Source organism: Sinohyriopsis cumingii, chromosome 6, assembly GCF_028554795.1.
Source record: "Sinohyriopsis cumingii isolate HCF-2022 chromosome 6, ASM2855479v2, whole genome shotgun sequence".
Taxonomy (NCBI): domain Eukaryota; kingdom Metazoa; phylum Mollusca; class Bivalvia; order Unionida; family Unionidae; genus Sinohyriopsis; species Sinohyriopsis cumingii.
The window spans coordinates 15948435-15965611 of record NC_142966.1 but is presented as its reverse complement, the minus strand read 5'-3'; the positions used below and the strand labels follow the sequence as shown (position 1 = coordinate 15965611).

The window sequence follows — 17177 nt, the reverse complement described above, 5'->3', positions numbered from 1 at the left end:
CTTCTTCAAAATAGTTTTATTATTACCCGTACAGATTGGTAATGGGATCAGACCATATGTTATCACAACATTAAAGTCTTCTCTCTTACAATTATTACATATTATTATGTATATACATGTTGCTAACATAAATTCTAAATATTGTATCTAATTATATCTAATTCGATATTGTGAAAATAAAGAAACGAAGATGAGAGAGAGAGAGAGAGAGAGAGAGAGAGCACGTGGGTATTGAGTCAGTGGTTGTATTCCAGTCTATACACATTTGTAAGTTTGCGTATATAGAGTATAATGCAAAATTTAAACTATGCTTGGAAAGAAGTAATGGTTCCCACTGTTTCCAAATTTTCTTGAAACTTCCTTTTCTGTCTGCTTTGACTGCAATGTATTTTTCTAATATAAACAATCATTTAAAAAAATTCTTTGAGGTACATTTAATGTATGTATTTCTCATTACAACGTGTATATGTAGTACTTGGTAAGAAAAGGAGGACATACAGATTTTTTATTCAATTGCAGTACATCTGTTTCTCCTAATTAACCATTTCGGCGTTTGGAGTAAGTAATACTTTTAGTGCTCCTGGAATCCACTGCGATAGTCTATTAAACGCACCACATTCTCAAAATAAATGCACTATTGTTTCTTGTGAGCCATTATAAAACGTACATTTTTCAGTATCATTAGCATGTATTATTTTTTTATAAAAATATTCATCGGTAGAATTCTGTATATAACTCAATATTGAAACCATTGTAATGTATAGGGTATTTTTTTTTTGTTACTTTATACTTTATATCACTGTGAAGAATAATTCTTAATTGTAATGGATAAAGTGTTTGTCATACCTACCTGTACTCGATTTTAGGTTTAATTTTCTAAATAATGATCTTATAGTCTGAGTGACAGCTTGGAAGGCAAGATAAATTTCATTGATGTTGTACGTTTATTTAAAGCTTTCAAATTCAAGAAAACTTCCCCGGTAAGTAAGCACACGGCTAATAAAAATAGTATTATATTCAATCAATTCCATGTACATGATGGGTACTATATTTCCTCTTATTAGTGTTTTCATCCACAAATTCGTTGTCAGAAGATCTTTGCCTGTTTGATGTATATATCTTTATATAAAAGGTTGCCAAGCCAATAAAACATCACATGACGCCAAACATATTTTTTCTTCTTCTTTGATAATTTATCTGTATATACATCTCCTAATATAACAATGGTTTTGATCTCGCATATTTCGTATTCAAACAAGTATACAAATCCCCATCCTTTCGCTTCTTTTAGGGATGCTTTGATACTGTGTGGTGCCAACGTTATTCTAACGAATGGCACATTCTTTCCAGAGCCCAACCATGGCTATGCATGTACGTAGTTGGCGTTAAATCAATTGTTGTTTTAATAAAGACAATATTGTTCGCACTGGAACTAGAAATTCCGATCAGATGTTCTTTTTGTCAGCGCTACTACTGTTTTCTTTGTAAATGAACTTTGCTGTCAGTCAGTTACTTTTGTGATTAATGTTATTACTCCATTGACACTGTGTTTTGTTTCTTCACAACAGGAATTACCCCTGGCCGAAGATCTCAAAGGCAAGCGATACCATAATTATACAAAATAAAAAAGCAAACGCTTTTGAACGTATGACTTCCAAGTAATACTGAATACGGGAACTGTTGTTCAAGGTTAAATACAATAGAAAGAATTTGTTTTAAATTTAACTCGCCGGATAATTTGAGTTCACTTCTTTATCTGTGGTCACAATGCATTTTTGTCATCAAAGGCAATTAAAGAGACACTGGTGAAGTGATAAATACATTGACACGTATACCTACCAATTAAAACGATTTTCTTTATCTCTTGTATGCATCTATGAAACACGTATCTGTATGGTTGACGTTACAATTAGAAATCTACTTTATATTTCCTTTTAGTTATATTTATGGGTTGTTTCATCGTGTAGGCAAAGGTGTAATGCATGTGATTTCAAGGTTATAACACATAAAGTCGTCCCGGCATACTACTCAGTATTTAGTTATATATTCCATACAACAAGAGAAAGACATATACACGTGTTGCATTTCAAACGAATGTGTACGTACTATGAGAGATGGTCGGGTGCTCGACTGCGAAAGACGTGCTATATACTATAGACAAAATATTTGTTTATGATCTGTTGTCAAGTGTGACCTTTAACATTGTACACAAAAATGTAATTGTCGCTTGCAAATTGTAGACCAAAAGCATAAAGAGCTATCTGGTGTAAGAGAGGTAAACCATGGTACTTTAGAAAAGTGGCAAAAATTAAATCATGTTTTTGCAAGTAAGAAATGTTCTTACGGCTTAGGCAATAATTCATTTAAGGTTTCATAGACGAGGGCATAAAGTCAACTGTGATAAAGAACGTTGGTCAACACACAGATGTTACCAAAAATCTACTGATGAAGAGTCTTAAAAGCTGGATTGACACTGATTCGATCACAAAAGGAATTGGGCGAAGCGTTATCACTTTACTCGAAGAACTGTACAGCATGCTTATGAGCAGTATAAGATATGACAAAGGCAGCAGTGATAAAAGGAAATGGTACCTGAAATGGTCAAGTGAACATTTTCCTCCCATTGATTATAATTTCTCTGTATTTGCAATGCCATTCAATGTATCCTTTCGTATTGTACCTTTATCTCCGAGGAGGTTTATCGTAAATAACAATAACATGTATCAATATGAGTGTGTCAGACTTGCATCATTTTCTGCATATCGAGGGCGTGGTTTTGGAGTAGTATTTGCTCAAGCAGGGTTTGTGTTTGACCCTGCAATAAACATGGTGGTGTGCCCATGGTGCAGAGTTTTTGTTGATAACGATGTTAACATAATCAACATACACCTTTCTGACTGTGTGATCTTGCAGATAAACATTCCATTTCATACTGCTCCTAGCCCACCAATTCCTGCTGAAAATTGTCGGGCTTGTAGACAGGTTGTTGGTGTAAATTTCCCACCTGCACCAGTACAAATGCCGAATAGACAGTCCATTGGGAGAACTTGCTCCAGAATTCGATCAGAGCAAACACCAGCATTACCAGTCCCTGGGAAGAAAGGTGTCAGGTCGCATGAACATGTAAGGAGAGGATCAACAGAGCCAATCAGTGGTCTGAATAGTCATCAAGCAACACTACCTGTAGCCAATGGAAAGCCTAACCAAACGGACAGTTTTAAACATGCAACACCGTCATCTAGCACATCCAATGGTACAAGCAAACCATCAGCATGTTCGGTACATGCTTGCACGATAAGGAACTGTACCTGTCCAACAGACTTGACAGGGTCATTAAATCAATGCAATCATTCTGCATCAGAACACAACGCCACTGTACCCTCTGGATCGTCCAAGCGAGCTGATTACTCAACTGATTCAATCCATGTGGTGTTCTCTGAGCTATCATCTAGAGGAAATGGAAACACTTGGGTATGTTTAAATAAATTATCGCTAAGTCCTTAAATAATGGCAGTTGTTAGCATTTAAGACAATTTGACAGGGAGTCTTTAGTTCAAAGCAAACTACTGACTACGTGTATTTGATCTGCGACCCTTTTGAAAGTTGCTAATAATTTCATGAGCTCAAGAGGTAGGGAGGTAAATGTTGAAAGGAGACATCGTAGCTGTAACGAATGATTATCTAATTGCAATTAAATCTGCTACTTCTAACATCGTTGGTCATTATGTATGGTATGCTATTCCACTCTCGTGTTTTAATAGTAGTTCAATGTAGGTTTAAACATTGCTCAATTCGGCCACACATCATTCATTTAGCAGTCTCCAATGAATAGCAAATGTATTAATATAAACAATAACACATTTTATTGTGGTTTAAAAATTCTACTTCCATGAAATTCCAGAGGAGCATATTTTGCAACCCTTTGTCCTTGAGTGAACGACTTTGCTATGGATATGAGGAACTAAAGCGAAATATTCCATAGATTGACACTTGTAACAATCTTTATTCCATCGTCCCAAGTCACTCATTTAGAATACTGGTCCCAGTTTTACTAAAGATTTCAAAATTCCTTCATCAGATTTAAGTATATTTAATCTTGATTTGTTGACAGCAGTGATTTTTCACATACTACTCTGCTGATATTAGAAATTAAAATGCATTCGTAAAATCGTCAATATTTCTTATAAGAACTGTGCCTTATCAATGAGAAAAGTGTGAAGATTGACTTAAAACTTGAGCAAATTGTCAACTTCTTTTTAAGAAATAAATGTTTCTAAGTTCTAAATATGAAGGGGAAAGGTGATTGTACATCAATTCACCAAACTACAACCTTCAAAAATATTGATATTGTCGGAAATATCATAAGTAAGATAATGCAAACCTCTGCTTGAGGAGACATTTTGAGAACTTTAGTGGAACCAGGATACGATTTCTAGAAAATGTATTTGTGTCTTCATTTGTCCAAACATTTTCAATAAGATATCACGTATAAAGCACGTTTATGTAAAATAATCTAAAGGCAAGTAACTTTTCATTTTGATGTCATCTTCTTGCTAATAAATACATGTATTAATGTAGGAAACAATCCCTATTGTGTTTTTTTGTATAAAATTTGTATCAACGGTTAAACCATGTTGATGCTAAAACTTCAATAATGCTTACAATTCCCTGTCATTATAATAGAAGAATCATACATATAAGTAGTCGGCCTTTGTGTATACTTCAAGAATCATGATTCGGTAAAGATGGGACACAACGATAAAAGACCAATCGCAAATAGCAGCCAACAGATTAGATATGTAAATGCAAAATCCGTGGAGGAGCCACCACCCAAGTATTCACAGTATGCTGAGAAGAACACGAGAATCAACTCCTTCTATGGATGGCCAGCAGAACGGAGACAGAAACCAGAGGAACTTGCTGAATGTGGATTCTACTATACAGGTAAGTGCAGAAGACTCAAACTCTCCTAAAGGGGAATATAATTACTGTCATAATATGAATTATATTTTACATTTCTTACCCACCAGACCCCCATTCGGAAATAAAATCATCACACTCAAGTTTTACACACAATGAGCAGCCGATCACGAAGGTAGGTGAGCCTAACTTTTATGGATACATATTATTCCCTATTCTATTATTCATGCAATTGTTGTCCTTAGGGAAGTGAATAATTTGTTCCATGAAAATTATAGTTTATAATTAAATAAGACCAAGAAAATAGATTAAATTGATTTATGAAATACACACAAATTCAGTGTGGTAGGCATATAGGCTTAAAATATAAAGAGAATATTCATCCTGTCATTCCAAGTAAAGTCCGTCCAATAAAGTAAGATATGTATATAACTTAAAGTATCATATACATCCATAGGTGATGATTTCATAACGTTGAGTGTGCGATGATTAAAAAAGGCGTCATGTTCTGATTTATCTGACATTGCCGGAACATAGAACTTGGGTTATGGTCAAAAAATGGAAATATATTATGAAACAGATAGATAAAGAAATTGTTCTCTTCATTTCAGGACACAGTGACGGTGTTCGTTGTTTTTGTTGTGGTGTCGGCTTAGAACAATGGACAGATGAAGATGATCCATGGGTTGAACACACGCGCGAGTCCCCTTCTTGTAGATATGTCCACAAGATTCAGGGACTTGAATGGTCAACAGCAGATATATCAGAGAGGGTAAGACAATCAGATGGGCATCGAACAAGCTGCTATTCAGTTTGGAGTATCTTTTACTTTCATTATTGCGACCGAGCGAACAAAATAATGCATGCCCGTAGTTAGGTATGGCTACCGAAAATACAAACAAAAGATCTTTTCCAGTTTCCCACATCGCTGACAAGAGCCTCTGGGCTTAGATGCTTATGTGGCTGCAGATAACTATCACTCTCCGCTAATTTGAAAGTACGAAATATTCGTAGTTTTATCTTCTGTCGCATCGCGCTGATCTGATGCAGTTCAGGTGGAAGTTGACAATCTTGCAGCTATAGGAATGACGTCACTGTTGTGTAAATATTGTCACTGGTTAATTGATGGGAAGACATGTCATTTGCTAGTTATCGGTCTATAATATTGGTTTGCCAGTTCAGCAGCCTACCAGTGAATTTTCCGAACACTTGCAGAATCAAATGTTGCACTAACATAAAAATTTTAATAGTCATAAAAAAAACTTCCCGCACAAAATTAAATCAAAATATATTCTCGCAAATATATTGATAACGTTGCAAATATTCCGATCCACAAGTCACTTCTTATCTTCTGTCAGTGGCTACTTACGACTATATACAATAGCTAAAATTTCTAAAACAGATCAAACGTGAGTTAATTTAGAGGTATTAGAGTTTTAAAATATATTTCTTACACATAGAAATATACGGTGTGCATATATTCCTTTTTAGTAAACGGATGAGTATTGCTTTTTTTCAATGGCATTATTTTATTAATACGAGACTCGATAATATAATTTGCTTGCTCTATACGAAATAAAATTTTCATGTTTATTGATCAGTAAAAAAGATGAATAAATTGTTACTTTTAGTAATTTATAGAATGCATGGTATTTGTTTATGATAAAGGCTCAGTTGCTTCTTATTTTACATAAGTGATCTAGAGAAATAGCTGGACTAAAATACTTGCAACGAATTACATATCAAATTGCCGTGTATGATGCATTTGTTATTCTTTGGATTTACATATTACATGTCAAATAATGTCAGATTATGCCAAAAGTAAAACAATGAGAATCTTTTACAAGACAAATCCGCTATGGAAAACATTAATAGCACAGATTGTTCGAATTACAAAACATTTTACACAATGCTGTTTAAACGATGTTCGCTATATTTGAACACTCTCCGGGAATAATATTTAATTGATTGCTGTTTCGAGGTCGCCAGCTGATAACAATACGAAATGTTTGTGCATGACAGATAATCCAGACTTTAGCCTAACTTAAAATATGATTTTGCTGGCCATGCTAGAAATACAGACATCTGGTTGTACCTGCGGCTTGTATCATTTTTAAAACCTGATAAACCTGATTTATTGTATATACACATGCTAATACTTGTAACTAAAGTTTCCTTCAGTTTTACTCCGAGTGGGATTTTAAACAATTATTTGATGCGCAAACCTTCAAGTGTAAGGGGGAAAAGAACGACTTTAAAAATGTAGCTTGAGTATTAATGTTTCTTAGTTTTGATGTTCTAGTTCTTGCACTCTGATTTGAAACATTCTCAATCATGTGTGCTGAACGGTCATTTACTTTTTATTCTTTCCTTCTGGGAATATATTTGTTATCCTATTCTTTCCTCATCATACGTGCATTAAATACTGAAAGCAGAATTTAATTAAGATAATTCACTCAGAGACTAAACACTATACTTTTTTCTTTGATAAGAAAGCAACAGAGGAAAGAAGTGGAGAAAATGTGAGTATCCCAAATGACCCAAAAGAAGTTACTGCGGATGTCAAAAAGAAAGGCAAGTTGTTTATGTAATGTAGAATCCTGATAATTTAGAATACTTACTGCTATGGTGTAACTAAACAAAGCCCCTATCGTATTGCTTCCCTGAGTCTGCTGATTATGAAAAGTGATGGTTGAGCTGCCACATCTTCGACCGAATGTATTATTTCTATTCTTTTACTATGGTAGACATGCCAGTGCATACAAGCAATAACATTACACACACACACACACAGATATATATTCAGTTATGTTGATGATTCGTACAAAAATATATCTTCCATGACCCTCTTGTACATCTGACAAAAATTCGCCCACATGAGTAAATTGTAACAAAGACTTCCAAAACTATATTTCAAAAATGAGCCTGAAGAAGATATATCCCCCTTCCTGTGATTCCAGAGACTCATTTTGCTTTTCACGATTTGATAAAACGGTAGAAATAAAGTATTATCAACATTGTTTGCAAAAGATTTTATAATGGAGTATTTTGAAGTATTATTAACTCTTGCTGCTTCACTCTAAAGTCAAAGTTTTGTCAAAGCATCAAGAAAAAGGAAATGAAATAAAATGCACTCGATCAATATACACTAGCCATAGACATATTTGCGTGACACGCACAAGCGATTGATATATTCATGTCCACACTATAAGAACCGTGGAATTTCATACGTTCGTATCTTCTCCATTTTTGTTTAGCTTTCATAAAAATCAGCATTATATTATTTGAAAATCATTCGTCACCCACTATCCGTAAGATAAACATAAATTTTTTAAAGTTAAAGTTATTTTTCTAAGTAAGCTGAGCAGTCTCCATTTTTGTATAAGGCACATTCACTAGTACACTTTAAATGACCAGACTTTAACCATTGTCATTTTCTACAATGAATTAGTCGAAATCTGTCTGATGAATCCTCTAAAATGACAAGTCTAAGAAAGATGTTTCCTGCGATGTAGAATTTTATCATTCTTCTCTATCCCTATGTACCAAAAATTATCTGAAAAGCAATAATTGGTTTTACACTTTTATTGATCTGGAATTAATTTTCACATTTTGAATTTAGAACAGGGAGCAGACAGAAGTTAAAATTCATATATACATTAACTGTTTTATCAAATAGAAATTCAAGCTTTGACCAGAAAACTGATAACGGAAGCTGTGTTTGAGAATGAAGAAGATAAGGTGAATACAGAACCTTCACCCTCACCATCCCAGATAAAGACACATAATGGTGGCAGTGCACAAGGTACAGTTCTGATAATAAAATATCTTTCGATTTGATTGTGCAAAGAATTCAAGATAATCCAAAATTAGTTTTGAAAAATTCACACTTTTAACAATACGCTGATCCAAAGAATCTGCATAATTGTAAATATTTATTTTACATCTGGATGCAAAATTGCAGTAAACTATTGAAATGCATCAGTGAAAAAATGATTCAGCGACCAAACGCAGATATCAGTGCCTTACAAGAAATCGAAAATAAAAAATAAAAATAAGAAACATGTGTGATCAGAGGTCACTCATACTATTTTGCCGTTGTCACATTTTCATGCTCGAATGTCTTTTAATGCTGTTTGTAAACGGGCCCAAATAAAATCGAAGACATTAAAAAACATTCAAGTAAATCCCTTCATCTTTCCTTGTGAAATGGCTGGCATTGAATTTAATCAAATATATTTTAACCCTTATGGGGACTAGGAGAAAAGTGAGATCCCGGAACATTTGTGAATAGGATGAATAGGAAATATATAAATCGGTGTTCAGTTTTCAACACTGTTAGATGGACATGGTGTACACTGGTATGAACTTCCTTTGGTACTAATGATGTAAGAAAATCATATGTTATAAATTGCGAAGCGTTCTGATTATACAGCCTGGATGCATTATACAAAACATAAAATTTTGACAGATACGTTAAAAATGTATTTAATCTCGTTTTGCGAGACATCTTTCTAGTTAAGATTCTGTGAAAATGTATTATATACTGGCGGTTTCGCTTTTATTCACATGCCAAACACTCAGTAATTGCCAATAATAAATATAATTTGACCATAATTTTCTTTGATTTGTGAGACAATTATGTCTTAGTTTACCTGAAGGAATGCTGACTGGTAGAAAACAATATTTGGCCGAAGAGTCAGGAAAGACTTCAGCTCAGACTGTGTGTCACGTATATTTGTGCAGTTTTCCCATTTGTGTCTTTTTTTGGACTGTAACCGTAACAGTCAATTATCCCACAACTGTAGCCATATTTCTGTTATAGGGGCTTAAATACACCGTATAATATTCACTTACTTGCTTATGCATTGCTTTATTTCAACAACCTGAAACGTACTAGCGCATCGGAGGATGAGTTTGTTGAGTGTGAAATATGTAAGTCCAAGCGATTCTTGAGGCGCACGTGTTGAGTATGACAGATTTTAGATACAGCGCGATTTATAATGATACATGACTATATTAAACACAACCGAAGTCACTGCATATTTATATTGTGTCTGTCGCTGCTGAACATGACATGTACATAATACGTATTTGGAATATGAGGTGATTCACAAAGCAGTTTAATTGTCGTAGGTAGTTTTAGTAACCGACTGAAGTCAATAAACTGTCATAGGTATACAAAGGTGGTGTTTTCCGTCATCGTGTTAGAGACCAATTATTAGGTACAGTCTGAAAGGTTAGCATTTGGTGGGATGGGAAGCTACAACAATACCAGCATAGATACATCTACAAGTACACATCGTTCTGTAGAGATTTCGAGTGCGGTCCTGCAAAAACATTCATTCTGTGATAGTTGCCTTCACTGTTTAAATGCGCTTTATTTTCCATTCAGATACAAGAAGAGATAAGACAGGGAGAAGCAACGCTAGCAATGGATCCAAAGCTAATTCAAGAATTGATGTAGGAAACACTATTTTGTGCAAAGTCTGCCAAGAAGGCGCAGTTTGCATGGTCTTCTTGCCATGTAGCCATATGGTGACCTGTCAGAACTGCGCCCCCGCGTTTCGAAATTGCATTATCTGCAGAATGATGATAAAAGCGACAATAAAGGCGTTTGCTGACTAGTCACCGTAATAACATTTGGTTTGTTGGTGAGATGGGGAGCATAATTGGTGTTGCCTTCAACTGTTAAATTACCTTGCAATACATGGCATTTTTGGTATACTCTTGTATTTAAGAGTTTACTTTATTCGACACATATCCCCATAACATCTATGCCATATGTACTGACTTTTGTATTTCCTTCAAGAAGGGAAAATCTGTGTAAGCAATTATTTCCATTGGTATGGTTTTGTATTACGTTCGCCTATCCCACCGGCAGTTTGTACCCCTCTTGTGATTTTAAAAGCGCTAAGCATAATGTAAATAAAAATGCACGAAACATATATATTTCGCTCATTAATTTATAATTTCTAACCTAATTATAACTAGGGGGATAATCTAGTTCACGTTTCAAACCAAATGGGAGTTTTCAGTGTAAACATCGAGCCTGCTCGCTGATCTTTTCCTGTTCTTCGAAAAGTCGACATTCATTGAAGAAGTGAGTTTCTAGGACTACACGTACATAGAATGTAAAAATATGTGTCGTCTGCATCCAATATTTGCAATATCTAGTTTTAATATTATTTCCAAAACTTTAAACAAAAAAATGGCATGCTGTTTAACCATTATGTGCATAGGTTCAATCAATATAGCTTCCAAAGTTACTGATAGTTTCGAAATTATTTGGAACTTGTCGAAGACGATGAACTGTTGTCTGAAAATATAAATTCACCCATGCCAATATGAAAGCCGAGTTAGTAAAAAAAACCTCCCGTTTTGTTTGAAACGCAAACAACATTATAATGTTCTAGACCCCATGCAACATTTGGGTTATAAATTATAAATTAATTAATTAAATGGTGACGTTATGTGCATTTGTTTTTATATTACTGAAGTTTCAATTTTAAAATCGGTTGCAGAGGGGAAGGGTACAAACTCTCTTGAGAGTAGGAAAATAGGTTAAAAACGCTTGACTTTTATGTGATTTTGTATTGCTTGCATTGTATTGTATTGCTTTATTAGATAATAATAATGTAAACATGAACTATTATTGTTATTGCTGCTGATATGCTAATATACTGCAGATATGCTAATATACTGCAGATATGCTAATATACTGCTGATATGCTAATATACTGCAGATATGCTAATATACTGCAGATATGCTCCTTTTATTCTGTAATATTCTATGTATATAACCTTTTTATATTTTACAAGAAAGTAGTTCGATGATACTAGGATTATCAATGGGTGTTCAAGAGGTTAGAATAATTGATTTTTTGCCTTATATTTACAACATTGACTAATATTTGAGCAAATTTGTTAGTTTGATAGAAAAAATTAACAATTATTAAATTCTATCCACATGTGCTAATGAAATAATTGTATCGATATGTTAGAACAGTTTGATGTGTCAGTCTTAGGTTTTGTACCTAATGTGAAATGAGAGAATTCCATAAAAACAGAATGTTAGTTCCTCCTACTTATTTTTCCTGGTAATATATCAGACTCTCATACTAAATTAATATTTTCCAGTGAGACTCATTTTAATGTAACCAAATTCACTACGAATAATTAGTTTTTCTAATTTTTGTTTAGCAATAATTAGTTTAAAAGATAGAAAAATGTCTTTAAACTGTAAATATTTTTATATAGTCCTTTTATTCAGTGTTAGATAATAGGTAACTAGTAAATGCAAATATGAGATGTTATCGAGATACTTTAAAATTTGCTACACTTGTCACAAAATCCACTCTAGACTTAATTTTACATATTTATATTTGGGGTGATTCAAACTTTATGTTAAATTTGTTTACTTTCCATGGTACTTGAGTCATTTTTCGAAATATGGTATACTTTTGTTCCAATGGTGGTGTTTATCATCTGCCATATTAACCTGCAAGTTGCTCTAATCTAAAGCCTCCATCGCTCATTTCATAAGAAAATATTTTTTGTATCAAAAAGCAGAAACTTATCATGCTGCTAAAACAGAAGAATGTTTTTAGATTTTACAAAAGTGAACTCATGAACTTCGGATAGATTGTAGCTTGTTAGATTGTTGTTATATATTTCATATATCTTAGTATTGCCGTGGGGGAAGAATTCGCTCGTTTTCTTTCTCAGTAGACCATTCCAAGATGTCAACCAGACTTAGCATCTTCTTATCCCATTACATCCAGGTAGTGGGAGAACTAAGGATTAATGATTGTATAATAATAATCTTGAATATTATAAAGCAGGAAATACTTAAACTTTTTTAACCCACCTTCAAAATACAGTCAATTAATAACATTGGAAGAACTTTACGATTCCCTCTGTCCTTATAAAAGCAAACTGTTTTATAATTTAAGCTATTTATATATTGTTTAAAAGTCCCGGTTCTACAATGTTGCTTTGAAACGTCGTCATTGATACATATAAAAGTCCATGGTCATGGTGTCATTTAGTTTCGAAGTTGAGAAATGGATAGCTTTACCAGTCCTTGACAATGCACGATACTGGGCATTACTGCTTGCAGGAATCGTGGACTGCCGATTTAAGCACGTTCAACAATAAACAATATATAATATAAAATAAATAAATATAAAACACATTTCGTCAACTTTCAAAAATGTTGTTTTAACAGATTTTGATAGGGGGTACGGTGGAATGGTGAAATGGTGGTGGAATATGTTGATTCTAACCTTTCCAGCATATCTGTTGACTCTAAATATAAAAGAAAAACTCATGATAGTGTATAATGGTTGGCACTCATACCAACCGATATTGTGCACAGAGAATTTGAATATGCTAATACTTTGTATCCCAAAGGTCTCAATACGAAGGCGCTGTATATAATTGTATACAACTTTAATAAAAGAATTGATATGTCATATATCCTTTATAAATGTATAAGTGTAGGCGTGACTGTTTTAATCTACATTATTATTTCAATGAGTCAGTTATATATATATATATATATATATATATATATATATATATATATATATATATATATATATATATATATATATATATATATATATAATTGATATGATGATGCATATCATTTACGACGTTATGTCGATGATTACCGACATGATTGCAGTGAAACTTTAGACGCACATTTATCCCAAGGTATAATTGGTCTTAAATGAAAATGGCACTCCACCAACATTTACAGGCTTGTTATCGCTGATCTTCGTGAGTGGGTGGTTGTATCAACATGGAGTTTCCGTTTAAATGCAGTCGATGATGTGGAGCTGACAGTCAATGCATACTGAGAATCTTGTTATCGCTACTTATTCTTAGTGGAAGGTCATATCAGCATGAGGTTTACCCTTTAGGCCGTCTTTTGATGTCAAGTTGGCTCTAAATGAAAAGAGTGTCGTTAAGAGGTCCATTATGGCCAATATTGCAACCATTTGAAATTCGTGTAGTTTTTATTCTTCCTGAATGGACGGGTCGTATTGACACTGGGTGCTCACTAAAAGCATATGTGATGGTGTCTAGTTGGTCCTGAAAGAAAACAGTTACCCTCAGACATCCAAAACATCAGCCACGGTGTCCATCTAAACCATTTTAATTATCACTACTTCTCCTGAACAGATGGGTATATTGACATAGGGTTTTAATATGCTTGAGTTTGTAAAGAATATCAGAGGTGGTATCAAAACTCAACAGTTGGAAATAATAAAAGGATTACGGAAACGTAATTATCTTGGAGGGCTAGAGAATGTGTCGATCAGTAGAGGGTCATTGTCTTCGAAATATTCTTGTCTTTAATTTACACTTGCGTACAAGCGTCACCGTCACAAAACCATATACATTCAAGGTTAACAACAATATTACATCCTACTAAATTTACGAGAAAGCTTAGGAAGTTTACATTGATGACAATATGCAACAAATATATACACCGATTATGAAACAAAATAAATAGTTCAGCAAGTAATTTCACCAATAATCCTTTAAAAGATGTAACGCATAAATGCTGATTTCATAATGACATTATCTTCTGCTGTAAATTCGAGACTGAATGTTAGTTTCGAAGTAAATTATTTTTCTTTCTTAACTAACGCAGCTGTGAATTAAAATTAAGTATGTTAAATTTAGCTGGTCCAAAATGGTAGTTTGATGTACACAAATTAAAAATATGTAAACAAATTTTCCGATTAAAACCTAGAATGAGTTTTGATTTTGAAAGTTAAACGTATTATTTTCTGCACATTTTCTTTCCAAACATAACTTAGTTACTAAATTGACTAGAATTACTATAAATTAAAGGCTTTCGTGAATGACTTAGATTACGACACAGAGCTATCTCATTGAACGGAAAAAATAGGAAAATGTGAAGAAGAATCATAAATTCGGCTCAGAAATTCAAAAACATTGTAAACTTTTCACATAGTTTTCGCCATATTGTCAAATTTGAACATGTTGGCATTATTTCAATCAACTAGACGATCGGACAATTTCATTAGTTCTAACAAATTGATACAAATAACACATTTGCTAACACGTTCATTCTGTAATTAATTCTAAGTGATAGGAAAACCTAGCTACATTATTGTTATTACAAAAAGGCGAAACATATTTCATTAACTGCCACGGGATTAATATAGTTTTGTTTCCAAAACTTCACCAAAATATTTACATTCATGTAGTTAGGTGGTCCGGTGGAACTCTCCTTTACCGATCACAGCCAACTCACCTCTGTCCGCGTGGGTTAGAAGCTATGGCCCGACCAATATGAGCTCTTGAGAAAGTATGACATTAGGTTCCCGTGGATCAGTGGTTCTTACCGGGGTTTTCCCAGGTCCTTCCTCCACCAGTTATACTGGCTGCCATGCATAGCCTATCTTGCGCTGAGAAATGGCGTTAATCTCAAAATAATCAAACAACAACATTCATGTAGTTGCAAAGCTGAGGTTACTCGCCCGTAAAATTAGTAAATACTATGGTTTCGGCACATGACGACAACGGTCTGAAGACACATGTGCATGTGCCCGTCCAACCTAATGTACATTATTGTGGTCATTTTTAAAAAAATGAAGTTGTAGAGACAAAACTAAAATGGTTGTTCAAGTGACATTTTATTAAATATTCAAACCTGTTAGCAATTAGCATGATGTAATCTCATTACTCCTATAAGTTAGAATTAATTGCAATATATTGTTTCTGCTATGCTTATTTGAATTCATGGTGCATGGTGTAATACCTTTGCTTGGTATATGGACTTTAACTAAGTCCCCCAACAATCACCACAGTGGCACGAATATATAAATACAAGTTCTCGAAAGTGTTTGTTAGACCCAATTCAGTTGACTTTTTGATGAGAGAAGAGAAGCGACATCGATACAATTATGGAATGACTGTTTATATATCAACATTAAAGAAAACACAGAAATCATGTTAATGATTATGATGAAATTCATCAATCTAAATAAAATATCATTAAAAAGGTTGAAACTTAATGGTCTGAATATTTCTTTCTTTCACTATGCATTATCGTTCTTCATACCTTTTCTGATTCCTCTGATTTCATATTCTTATGCTTATTGCATCTATATGCACATGTAGATAATATTCAGACTAAACTTTCTATGTGCAACATGAAAGGCGATATCCAGACTGTACTCCCAAATGCAACATACAGACAAATCCTAGACTTTAGAAGTCTACAGATACCATGCATATGACTTAACTAGTCCTGAAAGAAAAACAATTGAATTTTATTCTAGCATGTTAATGATATATGAAATAATTTTTTATGTCTTAATTACCACTTACTATCTCGTAATTATGACGTGATATCTCGTAACTGCGAGTTAGTTATTGGCAATTACGGCTTACAATCTCGTAATTATGAGCTTGAGACACGAACCACACGGACAGAGTTGAGATAACAGTGGTAAATACTGAAGAGAGACTTTGACCACTTGGCCACCAGGGTCTCAGTCATGAAAGTAACAATTATGATGGGTTGAAAGGAAGGCAATATATCGAAAAATATAGCAATAATGAGGGGATGAAAGGAAAGCAATAGATGAAAAATATATTTAGGACCTTTTAAAAACACAATGGAAAGACTGATTTTGAGATGTCCGAGATACAGTGTAATACAAAAGGTAGTATTGTGGTTTAAAATGAAGTCAAACTTGTATGGCTAATTGATGAAAGATAAAATTATGAGATGATGCTGATGACGAATACAGCAGATAGCACCAATGCAATGTATCGGTTGTCCCGGTGTTGTACACTTATGATGACAATTTGGGGGTTCGCCTTGGCGCTGGTATATCCCATTTGACTCGAAATGGGCTGTACTGTGAACTATGTATCTTTAGCTACGGCCTTGGCGACTAGATCCTCGAGGTCATCAGCCGAAAGCGCCACTACTGCTCGCTTGGCTGCTCAGTACACTGTGTACTTACTCATCCCTAATCATTTCGATCATAACCTTTAGGCTAAGATTAAATTTAATACCCATCGTTCCAATCTCCTTTTCAGGATGTATAACACGCCTGGGGGCATGGCTTTACGTAGATTACATATATTGGCTTCTAGCCGATATGCGGGTGGTATCGCCGCTTAATAGTCAACTACGAATTTTCTGTATTTTCCGTCACGACTCTCAGTGGTAGTGGATGAACCTGCATGATATCCTGTGC

General features: G+C 34.1%; 1 protein-coding gene across 1 annotated transcript in view; it reads left to right on the top strand.

Moving 5' to 3' along the window:
- Window positions 1–15980, top strand: part of LOC149796422 (uncharacterized) — a 35332-nt gene extending 19352 nt beyond the window's left edge. Inside the window, exons 6-12 of the mRNA XM_089961081.1 lie at window positions 1569–1596; window positions 2369–3471; window positions 4728–4944; window positions 5532–5692; window positions 7413–7494; window positions 8600–8725; window positions 10316–15980. Coding sequence (XP_089817207.1) covers window positions 1569–1596; window positions 2369–3471; window positions 4728–4944; window positions 5532–5692; window positions 7413–7494; window positions 8600–8725; window positions 10316–10548 — 1950 coding nt within the window. The 3' untranslated portion in view covers window positions 10549–15980. The remainder of the gene's footprint in view (window positions 1–1568; window positions 1597–2368; window positions 3472–4727; window positions 4945–5531; window positions 5693–7412; window positions 7495–8599; window positions 8726–10315) is intronic.
- The last annotated feature ends 1197 nt before the right edge of the window (window positions 15981–17177 follow it).